Source organism: Balaenoptera acutorostrata, chromosome 20, assembly GCF_949987535.1.
Source record: "Balaenoptera acutorostrata chromosome 20, mBalAcu1.1, whole genome shotgun sequence".
Classification (NCBI taxonomy): Eukaryota; Metazoa; Chordata; class Mammalia; order Artiodactyla; family Balaenopteridae; genus Balaenoptera; species Balaenoptera acutorostrata.
The window spans coordinates 48,055,885-48,070,151 of NC_080083.1; the positions used below are offsets into that span (position 1 = coordinate 48,055,885).

Here is a 14,267-nt window from a genome sequence, read left to right on the forward strand (position 1 = left end):
ACGGGCTTTCTTCCTCTAAAATCCATCCTGGGCAGAGCAACCCCACTTCTCACCCAAACTCGTGGAGACCAGGGATTAGGCTGGCGCGGGGTTCGACGAGGCGGATCGGGGAAGCGCCCGGCCCCGGTGGCGAGGCCCCTCTAGCTCCGGTCCGCGACCCAGGGCGCCGGCCCAACCTCCTCGGCTGGGGCCGGTCCCGCGGGGCGAGGGCCGATTTTACGGAGGCGGCAGTGGGGGCTCCGGAGCTCCGGACCTGTCCGACCTCTCCTCGCGTCGCTGCCGGTCCGCCGGCGCCGCCCGTCCGCCCGCCCTCCCTCAGCCGCCCGGCAAGGCGGCGGCCTCCTCAGCCGGCGCGGGGTCCCCTGGTTAACCCCTGCCCGCCAGCCCGGCCGCTGATTGGAGGAGGCGGGGCGCCGGGGCAGCGGGGACCCCCCCACCTTCCTCGTCCCCTCCCCCTCCTCCCCCACTGTCGGCTCTTCCCCCACCCCCATTGGACCCCCCCTGCATCCCAGCCGTGCAAATCTCGCGAGGAAACACGCGGTTTCACTAGTGTGTTTACACCGATCACTACTAATCCGGACCGAACCGATCCGGATTAAGGGGCCGGAGGCGGGTCCTGGGCACCAGCGGTTCCGACCCCCCCGCCCTCCACGCCGCACCCGAGTGGCCCCTAGCCGAGTGGGCCCCCACCTCCCGGCAGGGCCTGGGCCCTTCTGTGCCTCCCTTGGCCTTTGTCCGGCGCCAGGAGACCGGTCCCGCGCCCCCCGCGGCCGCCCGGGCCCGGGCCCGCGTCGGGCGCCTGGCTCTGTACGCGAGCCCGGGGATCTGCGGCCTCCGAGGCCCCCCTCCCCCGCCCACCCTTTCGTGGAGCCCGGCGCCGGCGGCGGCTGCCCGGGCGGGGGGTTGCGGTGCTCAGGAGAGGCCCCGGCTCCGCCCCGGGCCTGCCCAGGGGGAGAGCAGAGCGGTCCTCAGCCGGGTCGGGTCGGGGCCCCTCCCGGGAGGAGCGTGGAGCGGCGGCAGCGGCGGCGGCAGGTGAGACGCTGAGCCCCGAGCGGGGGAGGGCGCCGGGCCTGAGGCATTAACCGTCCGGGCGACCCCCTCGGCTGAGGAGGCTGCGGCCCGGGCCCACACGGGGGCCGGCGCCGGGCCGCAGCTCCTCGGCTCTGAGGCGGGAGGGGCTTTCCGAGGGCTGCGGGTCGCTGAGGGGCCGGGCCGAAGATGGGGGAGGCCCAGGCGGCCCCGGCCTGGGAGTGGGGCCGGCGGCCGGCGGGGAGAGGGGGGCGCCTGGGCAGCTGGAGGCCCCGGCAGCTTCCCGGGCGCCCCCGAGAGCTGGCCCGCCCTCCCTCCGTGACAGGTGGGCCTGGAGTTGGGGAAAGTTTGGAGCCGGCGGGAGGCGAGGGGCGCCGGGACCAGGCCCCATCGGTCCTGCTTCCTGGCTGTGGGCTACAGGGAGGATCCCAGGCTAAGGCCCTGCTGGAATGGAACAGAGTGGATCTTTCCTTAACATGAGTTGACATTAAATGGAATAACCGCTGGGGCGTCATTTTCCGGGCCGGGCCTGAGGATGGAGGTTTAGGAAACGTGCCGAGAGACCCTGGGTCTTGAAGGGAGGTTGCAACCTCTGCCATTCCGGCCTCGATTAGGGCAGGGCGAGACGCGAGGAAGGCCACTTAGGGAAACACTCTCTCAATCTCTTTTCTTCTTCTTATTTTCTTTCCTTTTTCTTTTTTAAGATGCCTTTGTACCCTTCCGAGAATTTCCTAATTCCCTCTGTAACCTGCACTTGTCTGTGTGGGTGAAACTTTAATTTGCCACCCTTTCATTCCCCTTTGCCCCAGGCTCTCAATCCAGGAAGGGAAATGAAACTGGAGGACTTTGTAGGGGTTGTTACTGGAAATTGTGGAGGTGTTAGATTGCAGAGGAGCATGGTTCATTCATGTTTTCAGTGAACTTTTAAATCATGCCAATCATTCCAATAACTATTTAATAATATGTTCAGAGGGGTTCTATGTAATGGTATATGCACCTCTTCTACTTTTAATATTGGGGAGATTTCCAATGGGTTCTGCAAGAGTTGATCTCTTGCAAACGATGGAGGTATTTGCTGAGAGTAGCCTGTGCATTAATTGGTCGTGGAAGGAGTTTAAAAATGGTGTCCTCCTGCCCCTCCCTGCTTGGAAGGAGTGCTAAAAGCAGATGTCTAGAGAAACCTACTGCTCCAGGGAGTGGCAGAGAAAGATTTTGTAAAGGGATGGTTATGGAGCTATACTAATTTCCTGAGTGAATGCCGGTTGATGGTTTTACCATGGGTTCTCTATTAAATTTGAAGTAATTCCTTTTTTCATGAGCTACTATCTGCTCCTCAGAGCAAGGAGGCATATAATAGCATTATTTTAAGTTGTTAGCAGCTTCTGATTCATGCTGTATTTTTTTTTTTTTTTTTGCCTGCATTGGGTCTTCGTTGCTGCGTGTGGGCTTTCTCTAGTTGTGGTGAGTGGGGGGTTACTCATTGCGGTGGCTCATCTTGTTGCGGAGCACGGGCTCTGGGCGCGCGGGCTTCAGTAGTTGTGGCTCACGGGCTCTAGATTTCAGGCTCAGTAGTTGTGGCTCACGGGCTTAGTTGCTCCGCGGCATGTGGGATCTTCATGGACCAGGGCTCGAACCCGTGTCCCCTGTATTGGCAGGCGGATTCTCAACCACTGCTCAGAAGAGGACTTTTGAGCCACTTTATAATTTTAAATGTATTACTGTTTGATGCAGCACATTGTAGTTTATTACTTGTATGCCATATTTATTTGAGGTTTACCTGTACGTGACCATTCGGTGAAATGATTACTCTGAGTTTTGTTATATTTAAAAATCGGTTCCTCATGTTTTAGCTTTTATGGTCTCACAGGTACTTTTTCTTTTTCAGTAGAAATGATGGAAGAATTGCATAGCCTGGACCCCCGACGGCAGGAATTATTAGAGGCCAGGTTTACTGGAGTTGGTGTTAGTAAGGTGAGTAAAATGATGATAACAAACACTGCTTAGAGTCTAATGTAAACACATTTAAAAACTAAGAGCAATTTGGGTGGATCCTGCAGATACACTGAAGGGGAGACGATTTGGCTTACGGTTCCAATGAACTTTTAAGTCCTACCAGTTGTTCCAGTCATTTAACAGTATGCTTGAAGGTACTCTCTATGGGAGGATATACTTCTTTTTACCCTCTAATATGGGAGAGGTTTCCCATGGGTCTGTTGCAAGGATATTAACAGGATGTGTATATAGATTCTATGCCACATTTTGTCAAAGCTCAGCCACTCAGAAAAAACTGTTAATGAAAAGGTATTGGCATAGCTTCATTACGATGGACTTTCTGGATAGTTATATGTATGTAGAGTTTTGAAAAATCTGCCTCTGCTAAGTCTGTCAGTTCTCCAAATCTGCAGTTCAGCAGATTCCTCCTGGTTGTACCCCCAGACTGCTTTTTCTCTCCTTCTATTTTTCCTTCTTGTTCATTCTTTATTTTGTTCCAGGAGCATAAAATAAGATCAGGCCTCATTAATGAGCAGGTGTTAAGTTAAGCAGTGTTATGGCTTCCTATGCATTCTTATATACCTGCTACCTCACCCCTCTACTCTCGTAGGATGGCTTTAGTACAAAATGTAAAACAGATTTATGATTTTAATACAATATATAAAATATATTTGTGATGTTTTATTTAAAATCTTCACCAATCCAAGATGTTGCTTCCTTGGGCTTGAGACTCGAGAATTTTTGATCTTTGACTTCATGTGATACATTCCTTCCTGTGCTTTTCAAGAAATCTTATTTCTCATGGTGACTTAGATCTTAGTCTCATGCTTTGGTCAGTAGCGTCTTAATTTTTATTTATTTATTTATTTAGGCTGTGTTGGGTCTTTGTTGCTGCACGCGGGCTTTCTCTAGTTGCCGCGAGCGAGGGTTACTCTTCATCGCGGTGCGCGGGCTTCTCATTGCGGTGGCTTCTCTTGTTGCGGAGCACGGGCTCTAGGCGTGCGGGCTGCCGTAGTTGTGGCACTTGGGCTCAGTAGTTGTGGCTCGTGGGCTCTAGAGAGCAGACTCAGTACTTGTGGCGCACGGGCTTAGTTGCTCCGTGGCATGTGGGATCTTCCCGAACCAGGGCTCGAACCCATGTCCCCTGCATTAGCAAGCAGGTTCTTAACCACTGTGCCACCAGGGAAGCCCCAGTAGCTTCTTAAAGGAGGAGGTGTTTGTCAGGGTTTATTTGGAAAAACTGGCTGCTTTGAGGAGTCTCATAATTTTGGTGAGCTGGAATAGCCTGATAGTTTTTGTTCATTCAACAGCCAATGAGTACCTGCTGCATACTAGGCATTGTGCAGGGTGTTAGGGATGACGCCTCAGTACAGTGCTTCCAGGCCCCCCCACAGTGTGGAGAGGGCAAGTGCTGTAGACAGAAAGCTGATGCTGTGATGAGAGCTGCATTAGAGCTGTGGTGAGGTGCTACGGGAACACAGGATTTGTCACACATTTTGTAATTCTTGGTTTCTTGGCTTCTTTAATTAAGTAACTGACTTTTGTGGCACTTTGGAGCAGCTATACTCCTGACTGTTGCTGTATATTAAAGTTACGTGTGTAAATGTAAATTCTCTGATCTAGGTGAAGTAGCTTCAACTGTAAGTGAGCAGTATATTTGAGTATTAAATTGATTTCTGATTCAATTGACTACCTAATAATAACCTTTGTTGTGTCTTTTAACTGGGGAATTCACCAAAAGGCTCCTATCCAAATCTGTCTGTTCATATGGTCACCTACTGAGTAAAAGTGGGTTTGTATTCAAATTGTATACGGTTTAAACTCATTGGGCTTCCTTGTTAGGATGCTTTTCTTTCCTTCTGTTTTTAGGTTCATGGTAGCTGTATCCAAGCATACTTTCCATGGGGTAGAGCGTAAGTTATGGAAATGAGTAACATTGTGAATTTTGCTGCCCAGGCCCGACCTAAAATCATGTAACTAAGGTGTCAGAAAACTTTATCTGTTTAATAGGAGGTTCTCCCTTTGATACATAGAAAGAAGTTCCTTTATATCCAAAAGCTTTTATGCCATTAATTGTATGTTATTTTTGAAGTTTCCAATCATGGTAAGTATATTGATTAAAATAAATTTGTTATTCATGGACTAGCAGGAGAGTATTTTTACCCATAGCAAAGAAACTTGGGAAGAAAAAAAAAAAAGGCAAGTAAATTATCCTGTGTTTTGTGGAGTTAGGAAGAGGAAAAAGAAAATCTCCATTTTGCAGGACTTTTGCCTGCAAGACATTGTATCTCTCAGACCACTGATTTGAAACAGGAGTGGGGAGGTGGCCACAATACTGGGAGAAAAGGTGCTTTTGGATAAACTCCTCCTTCTAGCTTGGAATTCCTCATTATGGGTCATAATTTCTCAATGAGGATGTCACTGTGTTGATGACAGCTTTCATTTTTGCAGAGATCATGAGCACTTTCAGCCCTTGCTCCAAATGGGAGAGCAGAGTGACTTTCCTGTGATAGTGCCATCTAGCGGGACTGGTGCAGCCTCATGGGCTGTCTCTTGAGTTTCTGCTAACTATTCATAACATTTTCAGTACTTTTTGATGTCCATAGAAGGAAGAAAGTCAGTGCCACTGTGGATTCTTTCCTAGTGGACAGGGTGTTTTAAGTAGCTGCAGTCTTTGAACTTCCTGGTTATTGTAGATATTCTGTCATGTTGCCTTGAGTGTTTTGTACCTGCAAATTGGATATACATCACAAAACTTAGGCTAAAAGAAAATGGCCAAGCCACCGCATTTATTACTTTCAGTATTTAAGATGCTCTTTACTTATATTTAGGTTATTGGCAAATTAAAAATTTTCCTGTACATTGCATTTATATGCATTAATTTTATATAATTTTATGTATAATATTTAACTTATAATAATTGGTAAAACAAAGGCATTTGTTTTGCGCTTTGGGATGCACCATGTGGTTTTGTTTAAGAGATTGATGCTTTCTGTCATCAGTGAGTTGATAATAGAGGAAGGTAACCTGATGTGCACTAAGCTATAGCTGACTTTCCTCTAGTCTAGCTGCCACTTTTTAGGAGGACCTGTAGCCATACTCTTAGCATTTTTTTTTTTTTTAAAGATTTATTTATTGATTGATTGATTACTATGTTGGGTCTTCGTTTCTGTGCTAGGGCTTCCTGTAGTTGCGGCAAGCGGGGGCTACTCTTCATCGCGGTGCGCGGGCCTCTCACTATCACGGCCTCTCTTGTTGCGGAGCACAGGCTCCAGACGCGCAGGCTCAGTAATTGTGGCTCATGGGCCTAGTCGCTCCGCGGCATGTGGGATCTTCCCAGACCAGGGCGCGAACCCGTGTCCCCTGCATTAGCAGGCAGATTCTCAACCACTGCGCCACCAGGGAAGCCCTTAGCATTTTTGAGGTGATAGATTAATTGGATTATGAACCTACTTCTTCATTTCTTGTTGACTTGACATGTGAGCTATCCTTCTTTAAGTTCTCTTCCTTTAAGTGCTAGATAATCCACTTCCAGTAATGTGAAACTGACTGCACCTTGTATTCATATGTTTTCAATGAGGACTTAATGCAGTTTATATTCCCTACTCTCTCCCCTTTTGACAACTTAAATACAGGTAGTCTTGTCTCTGTGATTCTGGAGACTGTAAAGTAGGTGGATTTCCACCCTTACATGCACTGTTAACTGTACTTAGTTGAATTTTAATGCTAAGATAGTAACAAATACTCTTATAGTACTTTCTGTGTGCCAGATACTGTCCTGAGTACAATAAAAGCAATAAGTGAATTTAGATCTTTCATAACAGGGATACTAGTCTTAATAAACATTCCTTCTCTTTTTATAAGACATACTAACTAATGCCCACTGCATTGCTCCCACCAGTTGATTTATAGACTTACCAAGGGTCACTTTATGACAACTTGCACTTGTAATTATATAGTTCAATACAAAATTGTGTTAACCATTGACATATGATTGTAAAATGAAAGAATTGTTGATTCGGTGAAAACTAAGTTAATTGCCTTGGAAAGACAATATAAAATGAGTCAATAAGGAGATAAGTATAAAAATTTATTAAAAAAAATTTTTTTTTAATCTGGAAGAATTCTTCATTTAGATCCTTGGCAAGTATCTTTAAAGTTCTTGCTTCACTTTTAAAGAAATTGAAACTGGAAATTGTAGATGATGCATTATGGGTGTGGTTTGTGTAAGACAGTGTGAAACTATAGTCAGTGGATCTATAACTCAAAAGGCCTATATCAAAAGCTTGGCAACAGAATAAACATTTATATGTTTTAAGTTCAAAGAAAACGTTTAAGGTGTTTTTTTTAGGATTCCCCACTATCACTTACTTCTTTGATTAATGTCATTGGTTTCAGTTGTATTGAATGAAATGGATTATGCAGTGTGTTGATGGTATTGACAAGAAGAGCAAAATGAGAAGCCATGAAAGTGGGACTATCTCTTTTGGCACAGTAAGAACCTTCACTTTATAGAGCTTGAAGCAAGATCATGTAATTATAGGTAGTACCACATAGTAGATTATTGATGTCTTCTTAAAGAAAAATGATCTCTTTTCCTATCTTTTATAAATTTGTGAGTCTGATATGTGAACATTTTAAATGATCACATTTGATTCCTGAAAAGACCTTTAACCAGCCAATACCTTTCTCCTGTCATTTAGTGAATTGCATCAATTAGAAGATGTCAGTTATCAATATCTAGTGTTAGCTATTTCACATACCAGTGCCAGTAATTTTAAACAATGTGTTTAGGTGTTTATATTTAGTACATAGTTAGATGGTCAGTAAGCATAAGTGTTGAAAAATAGTTTATGTTTATACCGGTTAGTTTTAAGGAACTGTTGATAAATTTATTATTATGTTTGCTTTTATGTTACCTTCTCCTTTTCATTACAGATCTTCCTCGACTTACAGTGGGGTTATGTCTTGGTAAACTCATTGTAAGTTGAAAATATCAGAAGTTGAAAATGCATTTAACATACCTAACCTACCGAACATGGTAACTTAGCCTAGCCTACCTTAAACGTGCTCAGAACACTTACATTAACCTACTATTGGGCAAAATCATCTAACACAAAGTGTATTGTATAATAAAGTATTGAATATCTCATGTCATTTATTGAATACCATACTGAAAGTGAAAAGCAGAATGATTGTCTAGGTACAGAATGGTTGTAAGTGTCTTGGTTCTTTTACCCTCGTGATTGCATGGCTCACTGGGAGCTGTGCTGATGCCGCCGCCCAGCGTCATGAGAGAGCGTTGTGTCACGTATTACTAGCCTGGGAAAAGATCACAATTCAAAATTTGGAGTGTGGTTTTAACTGAATGTATATTATTTTTGCACCATCATAAGGTTGAAAAATCATTAAGTGGAACAATTATAAGTCGGGGACCATCTGTACTTTAGTATTTATTTAATTCTACCCTCATTTCACATGTAGTCAAGTATCAACTCATTTCTCTTCTTTCTCTAGTATTTGTCTGCTCCACTGCTACTGCCTTAATCCAGACCTTCCTCATTCATAACTGTAATAGCTAGTTTCTCCTAATCCCATTCATCTTTTTGTAAACTGCCACCAGTTATATTTCTAAAAATACCAATATTATTGTTTTACTCCCTTGCTTTAAAGGCTCCACATTGTCTACTGGATAGAGTTAAAACTCCCTAGCCAAACTTTTTAACTTCATGGATTGTTGTCTACTCCCCCACTGCTGGGCGCTGCTGCCTCAAACCATGACTGATCTAACCTGTAATGTTAGTAAACAGGGTTATGCTGTCTCCTCTACCGTTCCTTTTTATTTGTCAAATGAACTTCCAGTTTACTTTTCAAAGCATAATCCGGATATCCCTTCTGTATAGCTTTTCCAGATAGCTGCACCATCTACTTGCATTATCTTATTAGCACCTGATAACCTACTTTTATTATAACACATTTGTTTTCCCCATTAGTCTCCTTGAGAACATGGGTGATAACCTTTATTTCTGACTATTCAAGTGCTCAGCACATTGTATACACTGAATAAATCTTTGTTGAATTGGAAAAGAGTATTGAGAAGATGAAAATAGAGTTAATTGTCACCCATATAGGCATGTTTCTTCTTTTAATCTAGCTCCAAACTCTTGTCTAAGTTTGCATTTAAAGCAATGACATATATTTGGGCTTAAATCTTCCTTATGTTTCTTTTAAAATCTTTCTTATGCTTCTTTTACCTTCTTTTGAAATTTTTTTTTTATTTATTGAGTAATTATCTGCTATGAGAGACAAACATTCTCATACTATTTTCCCCCCACCTTCAAATTTTTGTCAGTTATATTATTATTTATTTTTAATATTCCATTTTTCCACCTTCTAGTTTGAAAGTTATGCGCTCTTTTATTGGTTACCACAGAAATTACTATATGTATCCTTAATTTATCAAAGATTAATGTTAAATCAATACCTTTGCCCTCCTTTTTGTCAATATAAGGGCCTTGAACATTTAACTCCATTATTCCTCTCCCACCTCACATGCTATTGTTCTGTATTTAATTGTATATGTATATATATTTAACTAGTAGGCTTTTAGAGCAGTTTTGTATTTATAGAAAATTGATCAGTTAATACAGAGAGTTGTCATATACTACCATCCCATCCCTCCAGTTTCCCCTATTATTAACATGTTGCATAAGTGTGGTAGACTTGTTACAATTGATAAACCGGTATTGATACATTATTATTAATGAAAGTCCATAGTTTAACATTAGGATTTACTCTTCGTGTTGTACAGTTCTATGGCTTTTGATAAATGAAAAAAGTCATGTATTCACCATTTGTATATATATTTTTAAGAGTCCACAGATTATTATTGCATCTGTTTTATAGTTACGTTTATTTTGCCTAACCTACATGTTCACCTATGTGTTTACCACTTTCTTTGTCATTCATTCCTTTTCACATCTCTGCCCTTCTCTCTGGAATATTTTTTCTTTTGCCTGAAATATATCCTTTGGAATTTCTCTAGTGTGGGTCTACCAGTGATTGTCTCTCTATTTTGTCTGCTTTAAAATGTCTGTTTTTGGTTTTATTCTTGAATGGTGGTATTTTTGCTAGTTTTAAAATTCTAAGTTGGTTGTTATTTTCTTTCAGTACATTGTTTACTATTGTCCACTGACTTCCATTATACTCTTTATTTTTAGTCTCATTGCCATTCTGTTGAAGGTAATCTATCTTTTCTTTGCCCATTTTCAAGATTTTCTCTTTGTCTTTGATCTTGTGCACTATAATGTAGGGATGAGAGATATGTCTAGATTGGATTACTTTTTATCTTTATTATTTTCCTGAGCTTTATTTACATCTGAATATTTTGGGGGAACCTGAGAATACACTTAAAAGAAATAGATTTTAGTTTTTAGAGCAGTTTTAGGCTCACAGCAAAATTGAGTGGAAGGTACAGAGATTTCCCAGATACCTCCTGGCCCTGCACATTTGTTATAACTGATGAACCTATACTGACATATTATCACCCAAAGTCCATAGTGTACATTAGGGTTCACGCTTGGTGTTGTACATTCTATGGGTTTGGTCAAATGTATAATGATATATATTTGTTATACTATCATACAGAGTAGTTTTACTGCCCTAAAATCCTCTGTGCTCCAGCTATTCATCCCTCCCTCCCCTAACCCTAGGCAACTACTGATCTTTTTAGTTTTGTCTTTTCTGGTATGTCATTGTAGTTGGAATCATACCGTATGTAGCCTTTTCAGATTGGCTTCTTTTACTTAGTAATGCTCATTTAAGTTTTCTCTGTGTCTTTTCATGGGTTGTTACCTCTTTTTTTTAAATTTTTTTTTTTTAAAGCACTGAATAGTATTTCATTGTCTGGATGTACCACAGTTTATTTATCTGTCCATTCACCTACTAAAGAATGTCTTGGTTTCTTCCAAGTTTTAGCAGTTATGAATAAAGCTGCTATAAACATCTGTATGCAGATTTTTATGAATGGTTGGATTATTTTGATTTATTCTGCTTGGAATTTATTGGATTTCTTAAATCTGTGGGTTGCTGGTTTTCATCAGTTCTAGAATATTCTCAGCCATTGTCTCTTCATATATTGCCTCTGCCTTCCACTCTGTCTTCTCTTTCTTGCACTCCATTTAAACATATGTGAGACCTTCTTACTGTATTTTCTCTGCCTCTTACCCTATCTTCTGGATTGCTGGTCTTTATTTCCCAGGGCTGAATACTGAGTAGGTTGTTCTGAAATTTCCTTGCACTTTTGTATTTCTTCTGATACCTCCACTTCTTTATTTTCTCTTTAAATTTGTCTAATCTCCATAATTCTATCCATTGAGTTTTCATGAGGGCTGGTGTATTCCTAGGTGGCTGTTACCCTGAAAGGGTAGCCCTGTGCTCTTTGTTTAAAGTGTAGGGTAGATTTCCCAGAATCCCCTCATTGGGCAGGTCCTGGGCTTTGACTTTCTTCTTTCTCCACACACTCAGGCCTCAAAGTACAGCTAGCTCAGTTTCAAAGCTTTTTCTTTAGAATTAAATCAGCAAATGCCCTCAAATAGAAATACTATTTTTTGAGTGCTGATCTTACCTTTCTGAATTCTTGTCTTATGGATTTTGGTGCAGTAATACCTTATTTCTCTTTTTCGCAGTCAGTAATATAAAATTGGTTGACACTTAACAAAGTGTACATGAACTCTTGTGCCACAGTGGTTAGAGAATCCATAACCATATCTAGTTTGCCCTTAGAGACTTTCATGGGGAATCTTGTTTCATAATTTGGACTGCTCTTGCTTTCTACCCAAGGAACACTCCTTTGCAGGTTAGAGCAGTCTGAAGGATCTGGAGTACTAGTAAAAGCTCTTCTCTTTTGGTTGATTAGTTTTGCCTGTTTTCCAGGGTTCTCATGACTAAGTCAGGCTCTTTGCTTTCTTCCCACTTTTCATACACTAGTTTTGTAGAATCTTATCTTTACTGTTTAACAATAGAACATAGTTATACTGTATTAGCCATCAGATACAAGCGGTATCATTCCCCTCACAGATATACCTTGTGCTGAGGAATGTTCACAGTCAAATGCTCACAGTAAGGGAATTTTGGTTGTTTTTTTGTTTGTTCTTTTACTTTTTGGCCGCACCATGCGGCATGTGGGATCTTAGTTCCCCAACCAGGGATCGAACCCTTCCCCCCTGCAGTGGAAGCAGGGAGTCTTAACCGCTGGACCGCCAGGGAAGTCCCTGGTTCAGTTTTTTTTTTTTAAACATGGATTTAATTTATTAAATAATTAATTTATTTTTGACTGTGTTGGGTCTTCGTTTCTGTGCGAGGGCTTTCTCTAGTTGTGGCAAGCGGGGGCCACTCTTCATCGTGGTGCGCGGGCCTCTCACTAGCGCGGCCTCTCTTGTTGCGGAGCACAGGCTCCAGATGCGCAGGCTCAGTAGTTGTGGCTCACGGGCCTCGCTGCTCCGCGGCATGTGGGATCTTCCCAGACCAGGGCTCGAACCCGTGTCCCCTGAATTAGCAGGCAGATTCTCAACCACTGCGCCACCAGGGAAGCCCCCTGGTTCAGTTTTTGATAATTTTAGAAACCTAATTGGTAATTTCCTGTGCAATTTGGAATACAGAGCTAAGAATGGGATTTCGTTATAGTCATATCTTACTCTTTTAACTTAACCTCCCTCTCCCCCCTTTTAACTGCATATACTGCAAAGTGTACTGGAATAGGAATAATCTAGCTTTGATTTCTAGTACCTTCTAAGAAGTTAATTAACTATATGACTTGGAAGTCAGTTCAATTCTGGGTGGTCCCAGTTTAAGAAAATTATTTTTGATGATCTGCACCAAAAGAGGGAGCCATATTTGAGAAAGGGGAAAACAAAACTAAAAATTCCATTTAGACATTAATACTATCAAAGAACGAGTAGTGGCGTTAAAATACAAAACCCTCAGGAACAAAGGCTAGAAAAAAATCTTGCCAAAATTCTTTCATTATGTGTATATAGACTTCTGGGAATTTGGATTGCAAATACCAAAGGAACAAGAAAAGCACTTTGTTCTGCCCGTTAAGTATACTCTGAGACAGTGGCAAGGAAAACAGAGGTGGAGCGTTTTTCTAAAAGTATTCTTTAAAAAAGGGTGATGTCTGTTTCCTAATTCTAACTAGATGAGGGAGATAAAGAGGTTGGTCATCAAACTTCACTTTTTTTTTTTAAACTGAAGTGTAGTTGATTTATGATGTTGTGTTAGTCTCTCTTGTACAGCAAAGTGATTCAGTTATATCTATCTATCTATCTATCTATCTATGTATATTCTTTTTCATATTCTTTTCCATCGTGGTTTGTTACAGGATATTGAATATAGTTGCCTGTGCTATACAATAAGACCTTCTTTATCCATTCTATATATAAATAGTTTGCATCTATTAATCCCAGACTCCCAGTCCAACCGTCCCCTGCCTCCCCTCCCCCTTGGCAACCACAAGTCTGTTCTCTATGTCTGTGAGTCTGTTTCTTTTTCGTAGGTAAGTTTATTTGTGCCATATTTTAGATTCCATATATAAGTGATATTATATGGTATTTGTCCTTGTCTGTCTGGCTTACCTCACTTAGTATGATAATCTCCAGTTCTATCCATGTTTCTGCAACTGACATTATTTCATTCTTTTTTTATGGCTGAGTGATATTCCATTGTATATACGTACAACTTCTTTATCCATTCATCTGTTGATGGACACTTAGATTGCTTCCATGTCTTGGCTGTTGTACATAGTGCTGCTATGAACATTAGATGCATGTATCGTTTTGAATTAGAATCTTCGTCTTTTCCGGATATATGCCCAGGAGTGGAATTGCAGGATCATATGGCAACTCTTTAGTTTTCTGAGGAACCTCCATACTGTTCTCCATAGTGGCTGCACCAATTTACATTCACACCAACAGTGTAGGAGGGTTCTCTTTTCTCCACATCCTCTCCAGCATTTGTTATTTGTAGGCTTTTTAATGATGGCCACTCTGACTGGTGTGAGTGGTACCTCATTGTAGTTTGGATTTGCATTTCTCTAATAGTTAGCGTTGTTGAGCATCTTTTCATATGCCTGTTTGCCATCCGTATGTCTTTGGAAGAATGTCTGTTTAGGTCTTCTGCCCATTTTTTGATTGGGTTGTTTTTTTGTTATTGAGTTGTATGAGCTGTTTGTATATTTTGGCAATTAA

General features: G+C 42.1%; 1 protein-coding gene across 3 annotated transcripts in view; it reads left to right on the plus strand.

Annotated features, from left to right (window-relative positions):
* The first annotated feature begins 530 nt into the window (after nt 1–530).
* Nucleotides 531–14,267, plus strand: part of TLK2 (tousled like kinase 2) — a 107,485-nt gene continuing 93,748 nt past the window's right edge. The window contains exons 1-2 of one of the 3 annotated variants that reach the window (XM_057536135.1): nt 531–1,032; nt 2,915–3,000. In XM_057536135.1, the coding sequence (XP_057392118.1) occupies nt 2,920–3,000 (81 nt within the window). In that variant the 5' untranslated portion in view covers nt 531–1,032; nt 2,915–2,919. Of the gene's footprint in view, nt 1,033–1,218; nt 1,355–2,914; nt 3,001–14,267 lie in introns of those variants that run through there. The other 2 variants (XM_057536136.1, XM_057536134.1) reach the window with 2 other exon arrangements.